General features: G+C 36.4%; 2 protein-coding genes across 3 annotated transcripts; one reads left to right on the top strand and one right to left on the bottom strand.

The window, feature by feature from the left end:
* Positions 1-3,274: 3,274 nt before the first annotated feature.
* Positions 3,275-6,211, bottom strand: LOC109603151 (zinc finger matrin-type protein 2). 2 transcript variants are annotated; one of them, XM_020019611.2, is made up of 3 exons: positions 5,363-6,211; positions 3,647-3,903; positions 3,275-3,582 (listed from the first exon to the last, which is right to left on the bottom strand). In XM_020019611.2, exon 1 carries the CDS (start codon positions 5,973-5,975, stop codon positions 5,379-5,381), a length of 597 nt encoding a protein of 198 aa, XP_019875170.1. In that variant the 5' UTR covers positions 5,976-6,211; the 3' UTR covers positions 3,275-3,582; positions 3,647-3,903; positions 5,363-5,378. The 2 variants fall into 2 exon arrangements, with proteins under 2 accessions (XP_019875170.1, XP_019875171.1); XM_020019612.2 differs by having other exon boundaries at positions 3,275-3,557.
* Positions 6,212-6,594: 383 nt separating this feature from the next.
* On the top strand, positions 6,595-13,091 carry LOC109603154 (proteasome adapter and scaffold protein ECM29). The gene is made up of 16 exons (XM_049967495.1): positions 6,595-6,661; positions 6,767-6,897; positions 6,955-7,071; positions 7,126-7,394; positions 7,447-7,579; positions 7,632-7,771; positions 7,819-8,082; positions 8,136-9,973; positions 10,026-10,200; positions 10,253-10,541; positions 10,597-10,839; positions 10,892-11,013; positions 11,062-11,878; positions 11,930-12,093; positions 12,154-12,680; positions 12,734-13,091. Exons 1-16 carry the CDS (start codon positions 6,637-6,639, stop codon positions 12,931-12,933), a joined length of 5,454 nt encoding a protein of 1,817 aa, XP_049823452.1. The 5' UTR covers positions 6,595-6,636; the 3' UTR covers positions 12,934-13,091.
* The last annotated feature ends 5,895 nt before the right edge of the window (positions 13,092-18,986 follow it).

Here is an 18,986-nt window from a genome sequence, read left to right as displayed (position 1 = left end):
TCTTAAATTTTGTGTTAAGCAATCGCATCTAATTAATTAGTAGATTAGATGTGGCAATTTGGGACAGTGTAGGCAACTGATATTGCATCTCGCAATCGGGGTTGTCTATTTAATCAAATTTCTCCCGGTCCAATTATGAATTTATTGTCGATTCGACACTGGCGATAGCTAAAGAAAAACGCCCCCATCTCTGAGCGTTAACACTGTGCCCTCGTAAAAAAACGATTAGATCTGAACATTCTTGACGAGCGCCTCCATCGCAAATTGCATTAATAAACGAATAAATAAAAAAAAGGTGGAGGCAAAGGCGAAAATAAAACGTGCAAGATAAATGAAATGTTAACCGCCTCGCAGGACGGCCGAAGAAGGGGGGCGAAGGCGGCGGACCGGAGTCGTGAGCCCTCCCACCGCCAAGGGGCATTACTCACCGCCGCAACCCTGTATTTTAGAGCGCAACAAAAATGAAAATAAATTAAAACGGTAATCTACAACTACGCCGTGGCTCGTGGCTGCCTTTTTTATGTGAAACGAAACTTTAAAAATCTAATACGTCATTTAGATATGATCTCACTTTAACGCGAGTGCATGTGCGAGTTTAGACGTGCGGTGGGGCACTTGGTGGGGCGGCACCACTTAATTGCCTCCCCATAAATAAAAATCTGTTCTAATTATACATTCGAGTGCAGCTCTTTGTCCGGCTCGTCCTCCGGAACGTAGTTTCGGGTTTTTCTGCCATTCAATTCGGTTCGGGGACTTGACCTCCATTAATTACGTTTTTTTGTTATTTTTCGTGACCGCAACACATTTCTGGAATATCGTTCATTAATAAAAAGTGAAACGGTCGCAATAAATTCGGGACAGAAGGCAATTTTTTAAATCGGTTGCGCCTCCAATCTGGCGTGGCGATCTAAAGGACGAATACCTAGAAAAGAACGGGAATTGAAATAAGGGCCTTAATGAATCGGTTCATTCATGGAAAATGTTTGACATTTTACGGTGTCATTTCAAAACCTTACTGCCATGTATTATGCAGTCAACATTCTTTTGTTTCTACCCTGGTTTTATGGGTTGTAGAACCTGAAACCTCGCTGTCAGGTAGAGCGAATTAATTTCATCCCCGCTTAGACTGGTGCTTTATGGAGAGCCCCTCAACTGAATGAATTAGGAATGATTATAAATCTTGTTTTTAATTTTTCAAAATTTTCAAGGACGTGTCTAATAAGGAAAGGTTGGAAATAAAATACTTCTACACTCTTTATCTTAATTTCATTTAATTAAATGTCTTATTACATATACATTAAAAGTAGAATTAAACAAGTATATAAGAATTAAGACTTTATAAATATATCTTGTATTTTGTCTTGAAATGTTAATTGGATGTTATATATTTTTTCAAAACTTTCATATCAAGATAATTATGTCCAATAAGGAAACGTTAGATAGAAAAGAAATAGTTCTACAAGTTTTATCATAATTTTATTTAATTTAATGTCTTTTTAAACGGTAATAATAATAAAAAAAGTTTAATTAAAAAGGTAAGGTCAATTTTGTCAATTATAAATGTTTAATCAACAGTTGCCTTATATAAAAATCATGTTTCATAAGACTGAAAATCTTTTAGTGAAAACTTTATTTAACTAAGAATCAATAACTAACAAAAAAAATTAAATAAAATAAGTTAAGAAAAAGGCAATCCGTTCTATACAAATGGTAGAATTCATTATAAATGTTGATAAGCAGTTGTGTTATGAGCGAGTAGATAAAAGTCAATTTTCCAAATGTATTATAAATTGGTCTGTCTTCTGTTGTTCGAGACCACAATGGCACAACGCAAAACTGATCCGATCTTGGCGATTAGCGTAGGAATGATGGCGGCCCCCGTATAAATCATCTCTAACCAATAAACTCGGCTAATATTATTGCCAGATTGCATTTTGCAGTTGATATATTGGCAAGACTGTTTATTCATAAACAAGCTAGAATAAGTCATTATACATCACTCATGTGTATGTATACGGAACTTTGAATAATGGTTGAATTATGCAATCTGGCCAGAGCGTATGCTAAATAGAGGAGAGGTTCTTGATTAATTGCATTTTGATTTCCAGATTATCGGTCATTTGCTATTCATATTGGATTAAACAAGTTACTCCTGCCCCTGACTGCACAACTAACGCCACAGTTTCCACGCTGTTATTGTTCGCCGATAACGTGCAAAGTTGATGCTCTATGTACATATGGAAATTCGGATAAACACCGTCGCCTCTCTCCGCTTCGGTTTTTCCAAAAACTCGTAAACACCGATTGCCCCGTAAACTGGGTTGCCTACGGTCGATCACGCCAAGTGCCGCCCTCGTGCGACGGCCGGGCCGCAACCGCGTTAAAATTTATCGCGATTCGAAGAGAGATTAAAAAAAGCGAACGCGGTAGAACGTTTATAATTACCCGGGGAACAAATCTCGGTACAATCCATCACCGGGACAATGAAATAGTGGCGCGTACGGCGTGCCATTTGCATTTTTAAACATCACCTTACCCTTTATTGTTGTGTTTAATGTTATGACGGCGCGTTTATAATGAATTATGATTATTGGGTTTTCGTGTGTGTTTTTGTGTGCGCGAAAGAAAGGAACCGGCCATTCCGATCGTCTGGCACTGTTATTAACTCTCTCGGCCCGGACTTAACACCTTTATTGCTCGGGGCTGCCGCGTATTCAAATTAATTTATTCCTCCCAGTTTTATTGACTTTCAATCCGAGTTATTGTCTGTTGTGATTGCCGGCATGGACTCAAAGGAACTGGTAACCGATGGATGGTGTAAAAAATCGTGAATCAAATGCCCATTAATTACCAGTGCTTAACGTCCGATTAGCCAAATCGTGTTTATTTAATGCAAGTTAATCCGTTTAACAAATAGCGAAGGGTTGGTCTTTGTTAGGGGTGGCGGACCGACTTTCACACAGTATAAAATCACGCTCCTCTATTATAGTGGGGCCGATCAATCAAAACTGACGGTCGGCGTATGCTTCACATACGAGTCAAGACTCCCCCATCGGACTTTTTTACATTTACAATTAGCTCCGCATTGTTTAGCTTTTTCCTTCGGACACTACATGTATCTATTACTACCGAATTAAGTTGTACGTCAATCTGTGTCACCGTTAATGTGGGAAACTGTAACAGCTTCATATGGGGAAGTTCATCTAGCAGAAAAAATATGCTAAGTGATATTGAAAACAGTGGAAAGCAGTAAATGATTAAAAATTCAAACCAATATTAATAATGAATATATTTATCAGTATAATTTGTCTAAAACTAATAATTATTTGGACAAGTTGGTGAAGACACCCATTGAGTCGTCTTGGCATTCTTCAACTTTTCCCTGAAGTTCATTAATCCATACCACTTCTATTTGACGATGAAGTCCACCAAAATCTCCGAAGTGAAGACTGAATATCGAAGTGTCTTATTTATCTTGTTCTCCAGGTATTCAATCGGAATATTAGAAATACTCCAAAGTGAGGCTCCCACTTTAAGATCGGACATTATACTACGTACTAAAAAAGTGGATTTTGAAGTATCCTAAAGTAAGTAAGGCAAATGAAATGAGCAATTTCTTGAGTGTATCGATGGATGTTCAGATTACCTCTAATGAAAATTAGATGATCTTAGTCATTAAAGACTTAAGACGAGCTCATTGTCTTCTACATTCCAAAGCTGACCTCTCCACACCATTCCAATACATGTTGAAATGTAAGAGGAAACACAAATTGAACTGAACTGAGAACTTTAATTTTCAAAAACTGCGTCCTTTAAATGAACAATTAGACTTCTGTCAAATTCACTTAGACAACCAAAATTTGAACGCCTCCATACCAACAGCATTTGTAATGATTGATCCCCCTGCAAAAATAATTTAACATTAAAACACTAGATTTAGTTAAAATTGGACCATTTGATCTATGTGTTCTATTTGTCTGTCACTAAGGATATGTGAATAAATTTATGCAACTATGCTCCCGCCATAAAATACATGAGTATGACAACTATAAACTGTAACGCACAATAAACAGCCACGGACGATTTCTCGTCTTGGCTGTGCATTCAGTACACTCATTAACTCCACCATGAATGAAGCAAATTGAAATGTTGTGCGACGAAATAAGAGCCGATTCAGTTATGGCACGTATGAATGGGATAAAATAGAGGGATTTTTTGTGTGCGGCGTGCTACGAACGCACACGCTGGCGCCGCTTATATGACATGTAAACTTTGTAGTCTGTGCGAGTTCCGCAACTTTTTAGGACGACACGTCCAATTATTCCCGGTGCACACAACATTTGGCGTTAACTGAGCGTTCGAATCAAAGGAACGCCGCGACAACCCACAAAGAACTCAACAAACAACTACACAAAAATACTCAATTACAATAAACGTTCATCCGTATTGATGAAATATTTGCCTCAAATATATTGGGAGATTTTTAAATACCACAATTTGGAAACACATGTCGGTAGGTCGTATTAAAAATATGGCCCACCCACATGAGATAAGGAATAACTGCACTAATTATATCATTTAGATGCATATCTAGATAAATGGAGTAATTAAATAAGTTCCTCTTAGACAGTGAAAGATGGGCAAATTAATTACTGTGCTAACTACTAGATGATCATCATAGAAATAATTTTGCAGAAAATATATTTAAGTGGGACTAGTAAGCGTAATTCTATTATTTCATTAATTAGATCTTGTATTGTGTAGTAATTTGTTGAATAAAATCAATTGATTAAAATTTTCTAAATACAATAAATTGTTATTCACTATTTTTATTATCGTAACAAAAACGCTTATTTAATAAATAATTTAATATTTAATTTCATTGATGTGCTATTTTTAAAATTTATTTAAAATATATATGGTATCAAAAAATTTGAAACTGCTAGCGACATCTATATATAATATATATAATTTAATTAGATATTTAAGAGGAATTGACAGAAATCTCACTTCTGTATTTCAACTTTCCATATATAGACGAGAGATGGCGCAAAAATTAATTACACTCAAATACACCCTCTAATATTTAATTTTGCTTCTCTTTTTTATTTAAGACATTATTTATCATATAAATAGTATAAAACTATTACAATGATTATCGCATATTAAATGGTATTTATTAACATAATTATAGGAACGTTTTTATGATGACATACAATACGTCACGAAATTCCAAAATTTCACACCCTTTTATTTAATTAAATACACAAATAATTTCATTGCCAGAATTAATAGGCTTAAAATATACAATTGTCTGCGTAATTCATAATGGATTGTACATTTTTATGTAATTATTACTTACATATGTTAGATACATATCACTTTTTCTTTGATGATCCGAAACCTGAAAATCCCATAATAGAAGCCATTTCATTCACAGGCTCAGAATCTTCTAACACTTCTTCAATCTTCCGTTTCTCTTTCCTCTTTTCCCTCCTGTACTCTCTCAGTTTCTCCTCTTCCTCAGCGATTTCCTGCATCCTCGATGCCATGTCATAGTCCTTCTTTTTCTCTTCCATTTTCCTCTTGTTCATTTCGAACCTTTGTTTTACAGCATCCAAATTGCTCCTCTCAATTTTCATCGACATACCCAGATTTCTCTGGTGCTTCTTGCCGTTGATGTGGTCCAGGAAATTGATGGAATCTTTAACAACACAGTCACAAACATTGCAATAATATCCGCCCGATTGTGAGGTAGGTGTGTTCTTGTTGATGACGATACTTTTGCCGAGCTTCGAGTCCAAATCGACCTTATAGTCGCGCGTTTTTAGCAGCTCACGCTTCACAGGGGGCCCCTTTTTTTTGTTTTCTGCCTCATCCAGGCGCTCTTTTTCTTCTTTTTTCCTCTCTTCCGCCAGTCGTTCGTACTCCTCTCGGTCCCATTTTCTTCTGTGGTCGTCTGGTCTCATCGACATTTCACTGGGTTTTATTTGTTTGAATGAACAAAAACTGAGTATTTATCTCTTGTAACAAATGTAAACACACAGCTGTCACGAGTTTAGGTTAGAATTAGAATGTTCACACACTGAATGTTTACTGTATATTTAATAATTGTAGAATAACTGAATTGTCCTATAAAATATATTTAAAACTTTATGTATTATAATGATTGAAAAAGAGAAATTTTTGGTTTACGTTATTTAAGTTGCCTAAACGTTATGGCTGGTTCTATTATTAATAATGGAAAAATGTTGATTATAACTTTTACTAAGAAACTGCTTTATTACCTGGTTTATTTAGTTTATATATTCTAACTTAACCAAGAAGTGGTGTCGAATTTCAATGAAATGTACTAGGTACCTAGATATAAATAATTGTCAGGGGTAATATTTATATGCAAATTTACAACACATATTTAAACTAATAAATTAAATTGTCCATTATTTAAATCAAGTAAATCTATATTTACAATTTTATATTTACATATTTAACGTCATTGGAGTTTTATAATGATGGACTTATGAAAGATTCTCTATGTAATGTGTATTGCCTATGTTTATCTGACGTCAAAATTCGAATGAGTAGTGAATGACAGCAAAAACGAAAATCATTCCAAAATATAAATAATAAATTACGATGGCAGAGCAGGCGGACGAATTAAGTATGTAATTTAATTAACAATTAAGATTATTATACGTTATTGTGTGCTGAGAAATTTTATTTGTAAGTAAAAGATATATTTAATAAACTATTTTTATAATTTCAGTGCTTTTGGAACGAGTTTTTCTCAGATTAGGCTCTGCTGAAACTGATGAACAATTACAAAATGTTCTATGTAAATTTCTACCACCCGTTCTTCTTAAATTATCCTCTCCTCAGGAAGGTGTTCGAAAAAAGGTAAATTATTTACTCATGGATTAATTCAGTTTAAATTTAATTTTGTAATGTCTCTAGGTTATGGAACTGTTGATACATGTAAATAGACGGATTAAAACAAGACCTTTGGTACAATTACCAGTCGAGGCATTACTCACTCAGTACCAAGACCCTGCCGCAACATCTTTTGTAACTGTAAGTGTTTATTCAGTTACTAAAACAATATTTTATTAACTCATTTCTTTACAGAACTTTACAATAATTTACATAAAAACAGGGTACCCAAGACTACCTTTAGACAAACAGGCTGAACTAGTGCCAACCATATTAAACTCCTTGGAAAACAAACCTGCCCCCCACATGGACAGTCTGTTGCTCCTCATTATACCACTACTAGGCAAAGTTAAAGTTCCCACAGACCCAGAGAAAATAACAAGCTTATTTGGTCTCAATGAAAAACCCCAGATTGTCAAGAACTTGCTTGAAATGCTTCTAGATGTGTTGCTGTTACCTTATGGGTATGTTTCTTTGCTCGAATTTAGTCTCAGGTTTGACTGTGTTTTTTGTTAGGGCTTTGAATCCACAACCAGATCCAGAGGAGGAAAATTCCAATGTCTCCTTGCCAGTACCACCAGGCATGAGCGAAGTGTCATACAAAAAGATCACCCAGAACAACCCAATTAAACCAGAACAATTGGAAGAGGCAAGTTTGTTGTATTTATGCATTGTTGGTTATTGTCATTAATTGGTTACAGATGAAGTTGGGCATAGTAAAGTTCTTGTCGCACGGCGTTTTCAACAATGACGACATATTAATTCACTTAATCGTCGCTGCTGCCGACACCAGATTCAGCGTCGCAAATTTGGCGGATAACGAGCTGAAGAAAGTCATAGGGTAAAAGATTAAATGCATTTTCGAATTTACAACTATCGTTTATTTAGTTCTGTTTCAGGCACAAAATGTTCGCTGCAACTGCAAGTCTTGTTCCTGGGCAGTCAAGTCAAGACCATAAAACCTGAGCAGAAAAAGTCACCAGCCAGTACCAGAATCCGCCTGAAAATCCTTACTTATTTATGTCGTTTCTCTGGCGAGAATTTCTATTTTGGGGGCTGTCTGCCGGTGGTATTCGACTCGTTGTACGGCAAAAACACAAACTCACGCCTCAAAACTTTGGCCCTTAACTACACCCACAACATCATTAGAGAGTTAGCCGGTAAATTGTACTGTTTAAATTGATTTTATTGTGTTCTTTTTGTAGTGGTCCTGAGGACTTGATGGGCCCAGTTGCACCAGTTCTCCTCTCTGGCTTGACGAAGCAAATCAAGGAAGGTGAAGAAACCCATCAGGGTCAGTCGTTTGTTTTGATCGGTTTGCTGGCACAACGTTTTCCCAAATCCGTTTACAACAACGTGGGGCTTTTGGAAATGTTTTTCTCGAATCTCGAAACCGCCAACCCGGATCTCAGACTTTTGATCAGAGAAGGTCTTCTTAATCTGATTGTCGCTTACAGATATGACGTAGGTCCGGTTGAGGACGACGGAAACAACAGGCTGGATATCATTTTTGCGCTGATTAAACACAAATTGAATGCCGAAGAGCCAATGGTTAGGTTTGCGGGAGTTAAAACGCTTGCCACTATTTTTCCACCCAACCATGTGCCCTCAAAGTATTTGCTTCTGTTGTCTACGGGTGATAACAAAGACGACGTTTCGTCGGAAGCGTTTAAAGCGTTGTATGGAACTGCTAGGAAGGTTGACATAGATGTGTCAAGGAAAACTGGAAAAGCCGTCCCTATGCCGGAATTTGCAGAAATTGCCGCGTACGTTCATTCTCAAGCGGACAACAATTTAAAGGAAAAAGTTAATTGTTTTAACGTTGGCAATCACGTTTTGCCTTTTACACCTAAAACTTTTAACGAAGTTATTCTGTATATGAGACTATGCCTATTGAGGGATATTGAAGTTCCGTTAACCAGAGAAGTTTTAAGACACCCCTGCGAATATTCCCCTATAATTGGCAAGCACTTATTAACTTATTATAACAAAAAAGATGATTCAACTAGCCCTTTGCAACAGTACGCCAGTTTGGTGAGACAATTCTTAATTGCACAACCCAATGTCGATCCCTTGTGCTGTATGATAGAGCTAATTGGTTGCCTGGCACCCCTTCACACCATCCTCGCGAAAGACATGCAGTGGTCCCGCGATCTACTAGGCAACACTAAAGAAGAAATTCGGGAACACGCCTCCCTCCTTCACGGCTTGATGTTAAGCGAGACCCTTTCAGACGACGAATTCGACAAAGCTCTTGCCAATTTGATACAACAAACCGAACATAAAATGTTAGAGACGCAACACGGCAACATTTTGGCCCTTGGTGCCGCTTTAAACGCACGCCTCTTGAGTAAAAAACGTGATGTCTGGCCTGTTTTGAAGGAGTGCGTAAATGCTGTCGTGTCGTTCTTGAAGCACACAAACCCGCTGCTAATATCTGCCGCTTGCGGTAGCCTGGGTAACATTGTAAGAGTTGTGGGTTTGCCTTTGGAGGATGGAAAATCTGACAAACTGGGGAGTCCGGACGCTAAACGGCCGGCTAACGAAAAAATCACAAAAGTGGATGTCGTACAGTTGTTGTCCGAAATTACCAGCAACTCTAAACTGTCCACTAAAATTAGGGAGAAGGCCGCTTTATCTTTGGGATTATTGTGCGTGGGAGAGAGGTTCCCACACACCAGGGACATTATGCAAGGTTTTATTAACAAGGCACGCGACACCAAGGATGTGGAAGTTCACTTCACCATCGGCGAGTCGTTGGTGATGTGTTGCCAGAGCATCTGGTCCACTGAGGCTAGAAACCCGTGGAACACTTTACCCGATGATTATTTGCCCCAAACGAGCGAGCCTTTGCCCGACGACAATTTGGAATGGTTGCTGGACGAGTTGTTGCGTCTGGCCACCCAAACCCATCCCAATTCCAAACAGGCTTCCTGCATTTGGTTGCTGGCCGTCGTGAAAAAGTGTGGCGAACGCCAACCAATCAAACAACGATTGCAGCTCATCCAACGCTCGTTTATGAACTTCCTCTGTGAAAACAATGGTAGGGTATTTATTTAAAATGTATTGCCAAGTGTTTATAATGTTTTTTTCAGATATTGTCCAAGACACTGCATCGAAAGGTCTGTGCGTTGTGTATGAGACGTACAAAGACCAGGAATTGCTTGCGGCCTTAGTTAAACAGTTGACTTCCGGCACCATGAACGTGGCAAAGGTCACAAGTGATACGAAAATCTTCGAGGAAGGCCAACTCGGTTCAACACCTACAGGGTAAATCCTATCAACATTACCTTAACACTAAATATTAATTTAAATCGTTTAGGGATAATTTGACAACGTATAAGGAACTGTGTTCTTTGGCATCAGATCTGAACAAACCTGATCTGATTTACCAGTTTATGCATTTGGCAAACCATAACGCCATTTGGAATTCTAAGAAAGGAGCAGCTTTTGGCTTCTCAAGCATCGCTGAACATTGCAGCGAAGCCTTGCAACCACATCTGGCTGAAATTATTCCCAAGCTCTACAGATATCAGTATGATCCGACGCCAAACATCCAAGCTTCCATGCAGAATATTTGGAGGGTTCTCGTTCCTGAACCATCAAAAATTGTAAAATTATTCATTTTTAAGTAAAGCCTGAGTCATTTCAACATTTATTTTGTAGATTGACCTGTATTACGACCAGATTTTGGCCGATATTCTGGAAAACTTGAATTCACAACAGTATAGGGTAAGACAAAGTTGTTGTTTGGCCTTACAGGACTTCCTTAAAGGTTCCAACAATCGTTCGATACACGACGCTATTAATTCCATGGATGAATTGTGGAGGAAGTTGTTCAGGGTGATGGATGACCATCACGAAGCAACTAGACAAACCGCAACCAGAACCACTAGAGTTTTAAGCAAGGTACCATTAACTAATAACGTAACAACCATAAAATACATTTTTTAAATTGTAGCTGTGTATTAGAGGCTGTGATATTGGACAGGGTAAAGCAGGTGTTAAAATGGTTGAGGCTATTTTGCCTCCACTCTTAAACAACGGCATAACCAACACAGTAGCAGAAATCCGGGCAATAAGGTAACTGAAAATAATTAAATAAAAACTCTCTTTTAATTGTTATTATAGTTTACAGACTGTGTCGGAGCTAGTGATGTCCGCTGGGAAGCAACTAAAACCATTCCTCCCCAAACTCATTCCGGCTTTGCTTCAAGCTGCCGGTGAAACCGAATCAACGAAGTTATCCTACTTGAGTACGATGCTGGGAGGTCAAACCCAAGCCCAGGAAATGGTGGACAGTGCACGTGCCTCCATGGCCAAGTCGCACTTCACCACCGAAACGGTGGCGAAAAGTCTGCAGTTCGCGGATGCCTCCATTCTCGAGGCACTTGTGCCCAAACTCGTGGAACTCCTGAAGAGCTCCGTCGGTTTGGGAACGCGAGTCGCCACCTGCCACTTTATTAATCTGCTGGTCATCCAAATGGGTCGCGACATGCAACCCTATACCGGCAAACTGCTGGCGGTTTGCGTTAACGGTTTGACCGACAGGAACGCGGAGGTCCGGAAGCAGTTCGCTAATTCCATCGGTTACCTAGTGGCCTCCGCTAAAGACTCCAGCTTGGAGAAACTGTTCGACAAGCTCAAGCTGTGGTATTTCGAACGCGAAGACGACTCGATCAGGTCTGCGCTGGCCTACACGATCCAATCCATCGGCATCCACAATCAGGAGATCCTCAAGACCTACTCGGATGTGGTGTTGCCGTTGGTGTTCTTCGCCATGCACGCGGACAAGTCGCCCGAGACGCAGACCACGTTGGACGTGTGGACGGAGATTTGGTCGGAACAGAGTCCCGGAACTGAAACTGGGATCCGCCAGAACATCGAAAATATATGCGAGATGCTCAAGTCTGCTTTGGAGTCGCCGTCTTGGACCATGAAAGCGCAGGTACGTAAATTTTCAACTTTAGGGGTATTTTGATGATTTTTGGACTGTTAGGCTGCTAATTCGGTCTCAACTGTGGCGAGTAAACTAGGCACAACTATGGACGCCAAACACAGGAACGCTTTGATTAATATTTTGCTGATCGGGTTGCAAGGCAGGACTTGGAACGGAAAGGATAAGCTTCTAAAGGCTTTGGCCAGTATCTGCTCCAATTGCAAGTAAGTTTCCTTAATTAAATCTCGACTGTGTTGTTTTATTAATCATTTGTTTGATAACAGAGACGCAATTAAAGAAGATTCGGAAATAAACACAGACGCAATCGTTGAAGCGCTGTTAAAGGAAAGTAGAAAGGAAGAGTTGGTTTATAAGAATTCAGCTTTGCAGGCTTTAGCTGATGTGATATCATCATTAGAGGTGGACAGATTTGATGAGGTTTATGAAATAGTTCAAGGTGTTATTGGAGGCAAAGGCACAAAAGATGAAGATGAGGATATATCTTCAGAAGAAGTATCTAAACAGAGAGAGAACGTTATTAAGATCAATGAGGCTGCTTATGAAACGTTGGGCAAAACTTGGCCTGTAAACAGTAAAGTTACTCAAGAAAAATACAGAGAAATGTTCGTAGAGCATAGCGTTAAATGTCTGCCTACGATTACTAGATCTGTGCAAGTTAGTGTAATGTCTGCCCTTTACAACTTCGTAGACAAGTTAATTTTGTTAAATGAAACAGATTTGAACCAGCAGGATAAAGAGAGTCTTAGCAGGATCGTCGACAATATAATAAAAGCTATTGAATATTCATTGGGTAACGTCTGGTAGTCGTTTATCGATTTTGTTTGTTTATTTATTTTATTTTAGGCATTTCCAAGCACACGAGACTGAGGAAAGAATCGTTAAATGTTGTGTTCTGTATTGGCCAAAAATTGGAGAAGAACAATCAGCAGGAGTTTAAAAAATTGTGCGACATGTTGAACGGTCTTTTGCCCGAACTGGCGAAGGATACTCAACCTGAAATAAAATCCAGACTTATTGATATCAAAAAATTATTAATAAACTAAAAAATGTTTTGTTTAATTTAAGATCAATGCATTACATTTAAGCTTAATTTTCTTTAATTCACATATTTATAATGTTGATTTAATTATGAACAGGACATTTTTGTAACAATTTTATATTGTTTTAAGACTTAATTGTTTTAATAAACTTATTAAAACTCTGAAGTGTTTTTATTTCGTCTACATACTTACCTCTTATGTTTAGTCATCACTAACATAAATTAGAGATGACTAGTAAGTCTACAATCATATTTAGATTTAAATTAGTTTAATTGATTTAATTATAAACAAATCATTCCTCTAATAATTTGATATTGATTTCTGACTTAATTGTTTAAATAACTAATTACTCTTATTTCACCAGTACTCACCAATACAATTAGTCTTGGTGTATTTGACTAATTACAAAGTCATCACTAATATAAATTGGTAAACATTACCGGCGACCTTGAAATGTAAAAACCAACGAAGGTCGTTCCGTAAGTGAAATTGATTATTACCGGTTTTGTTTTGTGACAAGAAAAAAATTAAAGCAAGTACAAAACGAGTTACAGTTACTTTCTTCGACCCACTTCAGCTCCGGTTCGTTCGTGGGCACAATCCAGTTTCCAATAAACCCTAGCTAAAATCCTTAAACTTTACAAAAGTTAGAAAAGTGCACTCGATTTTCTGGGTCAAGATCGGGTGGAATTAAAATTGTTGCAGCACCCACGGCTAATTAGTGTTGTTGAAATTGTAAAAGTAAAAAGTCTGATTTAATTATGCAGTCACAGATTGGTGTCAGAATTGGAAATTTGCATTGTTTCAAAGATCCATCTCACAAATGCATAAATTAATAGAGTGAAAATTTTCACACATGCCTGCCTTATTAATTGAATGCAGTTTGCCTAATTAAGAAAAAAAAAGGAATATGTAAACAATACACAATGCCTTGTAAAATTTGCGTGTTTTAAATATTCACACGTACAAAAATTAATACGGCACAACGAAAATGTCCGACACCCGCAACACATTACGATGCAAACGATGGAAAATATGGCAATAATAACAGTATCCAGCGTAATGCCAAATAAAATAATTTGAGGTGAAATTAGCAAGTGGAACGACCAACAAAACGTTGTAATGTAACTGTGTTAGAATTGGAATACCGTAAATATGTAATTTGCGGTCGCACAATCTACATCCAATTAATCTAATATGGTAAAATCTCATTACTCAATTTACGCCTTTTTTTGTTGCTATTTAATGCGTGTAATTTACTTTATTAGCTAACGAAAGGCTTTTAGAGGTAAAAACTTTAATTACCTACAAGGTACCGTTCGTATTGTTTAAAATTAATTAATTGTAACTGCAAAAGTACACTTACAGTAGTGGCCATAATTATGGCAACTCATTAAAATATATTAAAACTGTGAGCTGAACTATTTGAATTGGATGCCAGTTTAAGTAATGTTATTATTTATTGTACTTTCTTTTATTGTTATTGTTGTACGTCCGATATACGCATACAGGAAATGTCTCAGGATATTTTTGTACGCCTTTGAATTATATTTCAGACCCTTATGTATATAAAAAACTTAATATTATATATTTGTCTTTTTTTAAGTTAAAAATATTTGTATAAATTTGGAATAAAAATATAAAAAAATTATATATATCATTAGCTTTTAGTGTGACACGAAATGTAATTTAAATTAACTAAAATTGTATCAATCTCTACATTTGTAGAGCATAGACAAAATAATGTAACCAAAAATATTTATTATAATATTTGGAGGTATTTAAACCATTTTGTGTTGAAAAGCTCTCTAAATCTAATATATGTGGAGAAATTCTTCTTTGAAGCATGTCCCATACATGCTCTATCGGACTTAAGTTTGGTGATTGTGTAAACCATGGTGAAACTTCGTTGGTCATCCAATTTGTCACCACTGGTACGATATGTAGGCGAGCATTGTCACGCAAAAGTCGCAAGTTTTTGCCAATAGCTCCAGAAAATAGAAAGACATACTGGTTGCAGAATTTTGTTTAAATATGTAATGCCCTTAAAAACTAATTTCGAAACACTAGATCAATTCTATTGCCCATAATAATGACTCCAAACCAATATTGTGCCACTCCTGTATGTAAAAACATCCTGGACGTACCTATGATGTTTTATATTTGCAGATACTTTTCAAACTCCCGTACGACTAGAATATGGATGAAAACCATGTCAACCCAGTTTTGAAAATCTTCACACTATTCTAATCCTGCTTTTTGATTGCCTCTAGTAAAAGATGCACATGTTATTAGTCTAGAACATAGTTTCAGGTGATTTGTTTCTTTCAGTACAGCCTACTGTAACTCCGTTACAATTAATGTCATATATTGATCCTGCATTGCTTTTGTACATCGTCCACAAGCTAGTCAATAGGTCTATCAGTTTTTCTAACACACCTCCAAAATCAAACTTTTCAGTCCCACCTTGATGCTGCCCACTGCTTGATTCATTTTATCCAAAGTTAAATGACACTGTTCCGTCATAAAACACAATAATTAAATATAGAAAAAAATAGATATTTGAAATGAAATAAGAACATTTTAAAAAGGTTAAATATTCCGAAAATAAATAATATTTTAAATTTTGACAAAACATTTTAGGTTTCTTTTTGTGTGTAACGTAATATCTTTCAAATAATTGTGTAGGTTTTTTTTTGATTGAACAATTCGCTAGTTCATTGCTCCGTTCTGTCAATTATTTACTAGCGGTCATTTGCATATTATGATTATTTAATAATGGGTTGTAGTAAAACTGTATTATACGCTTCAAGAAAAATTTACGCCTGAAAAGTCAATTCTTTCCCGTATCATTAACCAATTTAAAGAAACTGGGCAAGTGGTAGGCAAATGTATTGAGAAAATTATAAAATTTATCGACAACTCAAATTAAGACCAACCTGGAAGAAATAGGACTTGTTGAATTTAGTTCAATAACTTTAAGAAGACGGTCAGACAGATGGGGTTTGTGTGCCCTCAGACCTGCAAAAAAATCTCTCCCTTTTTACTATGAATGTTAAGGTCCGATTCGATTTGCTCAGGATTATGTTCAGTGGACCATGGAACAGTGGGAATGGCTAGTTTTTTCTGATGTGTTTATATTTGTTTAAAAATCTTGGTCCTGCTTATGTTAGACGGTTTACAGGAGGCAAAACAATACAAAAAGTATTGAGAAGTTGGTGGTGATTCAATGCACCATTGTCGAAGACAACGATACACAGAACAATTTATGTATAGGGATATCTTAAACAACAATTTGCATCCATATATTAAAGAAACGATGCCGTTATGAAATGTGTTTCAACATTATAACGGCCCCAAACTCAAATAAAAAAATGTGTCGGATTGTTCAAAAGATTAAAGCCACTATATTTTGTCTTCGGTGTCGTAATCTCCACATTCTACAGAAAATATATGGGATCACATTCAAAGTAATTCAAAAAATTTGGAGAGAGGTGCGCCGAAATTATAAAACAAGGGATAAGGAAATATTAATATTTTAGACTACATTAGTAAACAACGTTAATATATTATTATTATTTTAAGAGGTTACATTAAATATTATAAAATAGATATGACTATAATAACACAGTCATTGTGTCTGGCGGACTCCGAAATATTTTTAAATTATTGCAATAAAACCAAAAAAAAACTAATGTGAAAATATAATTAATTGATAAAACAAATGTTTTTTACTAATTAAATAAAATGATGTTACAACCTATTAATAGTAAAATAATAATACCCACCAAATATATTATACACGTTATTTATAAAAATTATGCCATATTTATTTATTTTTTTTATCATCGTTTTGGCATACTCAATATCAGCCTACCGAGTAGGTTTTGGTCCAGATTTCTTCAGACGTCCTGTATCGCTAAAATTAGCTGCTGCTGGTCTCCACAATGGTCTTGGCAATTCTAAAATCTTCTTTTCGTACTATCCCATACTTTCTCTATTAGATTAAAGTCGGGGGAGGTTGGTAGCCAGGGAAAATGGAATTTAGGTCCATATTGGTTAACACAGTGAGTAAAACTATATTGTCACGATATCGAACTTCATTCGAAGTGGTTTCCATTATAAAGAGCCCGGTTCTTCCGTCAGAATTAATGCCTCCCCAAAACATTAATGAACCGTGCTTAGTTTTCAGATTCTCTCCAGATACGTATCCTTCCAAAATCTGGATGGTAGCAAAATCTTGACTCATCAAAAAAGTGAATAAGGCTCCAATCATCAGAATGTTCTTGTGCCCAAGCTAAACTAGCAGTGCGATTTCCAGGGAGCAATCGGAGTACCCTTAAAGGTCGTCTCTGAAATGGACCTTGCTCTCGGACACGGTTTCTGACAGTTTGAGCTGACACAATCACATCGTGGGTCCTAAAAAGCTCTTGTCTGAGCCCGGGAGCTGTTATTTCCGGATGTCTCCGAACTTGCAAATGCAAAAAAAGATTATATACCGGGGTAGTTATCCTACTGCGGTCTGGATGTACTTCTTTTACGTCATTATATTCATTGCAACGTCTCCACAATTTTCTTATAACACTCATAGATGTGTGCATTTAACGAGCCACTTTACATTGTGATGATCCATCCTTTATCATCCCAGTTGCTTTTAGTTTGTCACTTAAATGGTGACCTTTCATAATAATAAAAATATTTTTATAAAAACTTGATGAATATTGAGTCAATAACTCAAGATATACTAAATTGCACCATTTAATGGGTACCCAAAAATACGATAAATAGTAAAAAAATATTATTTTTGTATCAAAAAATGTGGTATACAGTGTGTTATTTTATATTTAGTTATGTTATTTTTTAATTAAAATTAATTCGATTTTTCTGGGTGTTCCCCAGATACTTTGACTGTGTGTATTTAACATTTCAGAAAGTTGTTATTGTACTGATTATTTCTGTATACAGTTTACGAAATGGTACAGCCACACAATCAGATGTAAGAAACGACCCTGAATTGATATTAAAACGTAAAACATTGTGCAATCGGAATTTTAAAAAGAATCTCATAGATGTTAAACATAAACAACGATTATACATATAGATAGCATAAATTGCATATCACTGAGATTGCTCCTTATTTTTTTATAGCCGTTTAAGCTCATGCAAATAACGATTACACCAAACAACTCTCACTTCGCCTGTCATTACGGCAGTTTAAGCGTTATGACAGTTTTTTTAGCGTTGCATAAGATTTTCCATCAAGGTTGACTTACATAAACCCGTAAATATTTCCACAACTCGGGTTTGTTTTCGCAGGAAAAACGCAGATGGACTCACATAACAATGTGAAAACAAATATCGTGTATCAAGTATGCAAAGATATTGTCACTTTCAAACGCAGTGCAATTATTAATAAATTATTCACCTTCACTTTTAGAATCCTTGATTTTTTTCGAACGCACCCTCTCATACATACTAATGAATGTTAATGAACTAATATAATAGAAATTGTAACATGTGAGAGGAATTTAAAGCCTGCAATCCGTTTTTACATTTCATAAGCGCATTGCCGCAAACTTTATGGACTATTATATTTTTGTTTTAAATTTCGATTCGAGTTTTACCACAAAAATATCGGACACTTTGCATATAAGATACGTTTTGTTTTGAGGTCATTCACGAGAGGATTGGAAACTGTCGGCTCGTATTACTAGGCCAAACAAATACCACTCTCTATCCGATGTTGCCGTGTCTACTGATAATATAATTTATTATCTTTGTTCAATTTTAATTAGACCGGTTTTGGCGTGTTATTATGCTGGGAAACTCTCGTTGGTACTTGCCGGAGAAATATTTTCACTTTACAGTTACACTTTTGGTTGTTAAATTAAAAAATAAATTTTGAAGGTTCGTCGCTTAATTGCCTGTTGATGTCTCTCCTTTAAATTATGTTAAAAATACCACTATTAAAACGGTTATTTACACAATTTTTGTTGGATAAAGCAGGAAGGTGTACAAAGAGTTTTATGCAATACTTCTTGACCTATTCACTTATT

This window comes from Aethina tumida, chromosome 5 (genome assembly GCF_024364675.1).
Source record: "Aethina tumida isolate Nest 87 chromosome 5, icAetTumi1.1, whole genome shotgun sequence".
Classification (NCBI taxonomy): Eukaryota; Metazoa; Arthropoda; class Insecta; order Coleoptera; family Nitidulidae; genus Aethina; species Aethina tumida.
The sequence above is the reverse complement of the archived record's forward strand: the minus strand, read 5'-3'. Positions and strand labels throughout refer to the sequence as shown.

Bases quoted from the DNA above. Each gene is read 5' to 3' on its own strand.
- LOC109603151 (XM_020019611.2), bottom strand. From the start codon at position 5,975: ATGTCGATGAGACCAGACGACCACAGAAGAAAATGGGACCGAGAGGAG.
- LOC109603154 (XM_049967495.1), top strand. From the start codon at position 6,637: ATGGCAGAGCAGGCGGACGAATTAA. The intron at 7,772-7,818 runs GTAAAAGATTAA...TCGTTTATTTAG, and splicing joins GAGCTGAAGAAAGTCATAGG to TTCTGTTTCAGGCACAAAAT. The intron at 12,681-12,733 runs GTAACGTCTGGT...ATTTTATTTTAG, and splicing joins AGCTATTGAATATTCATTGG to GCATTTCCAAGCACACGAGA.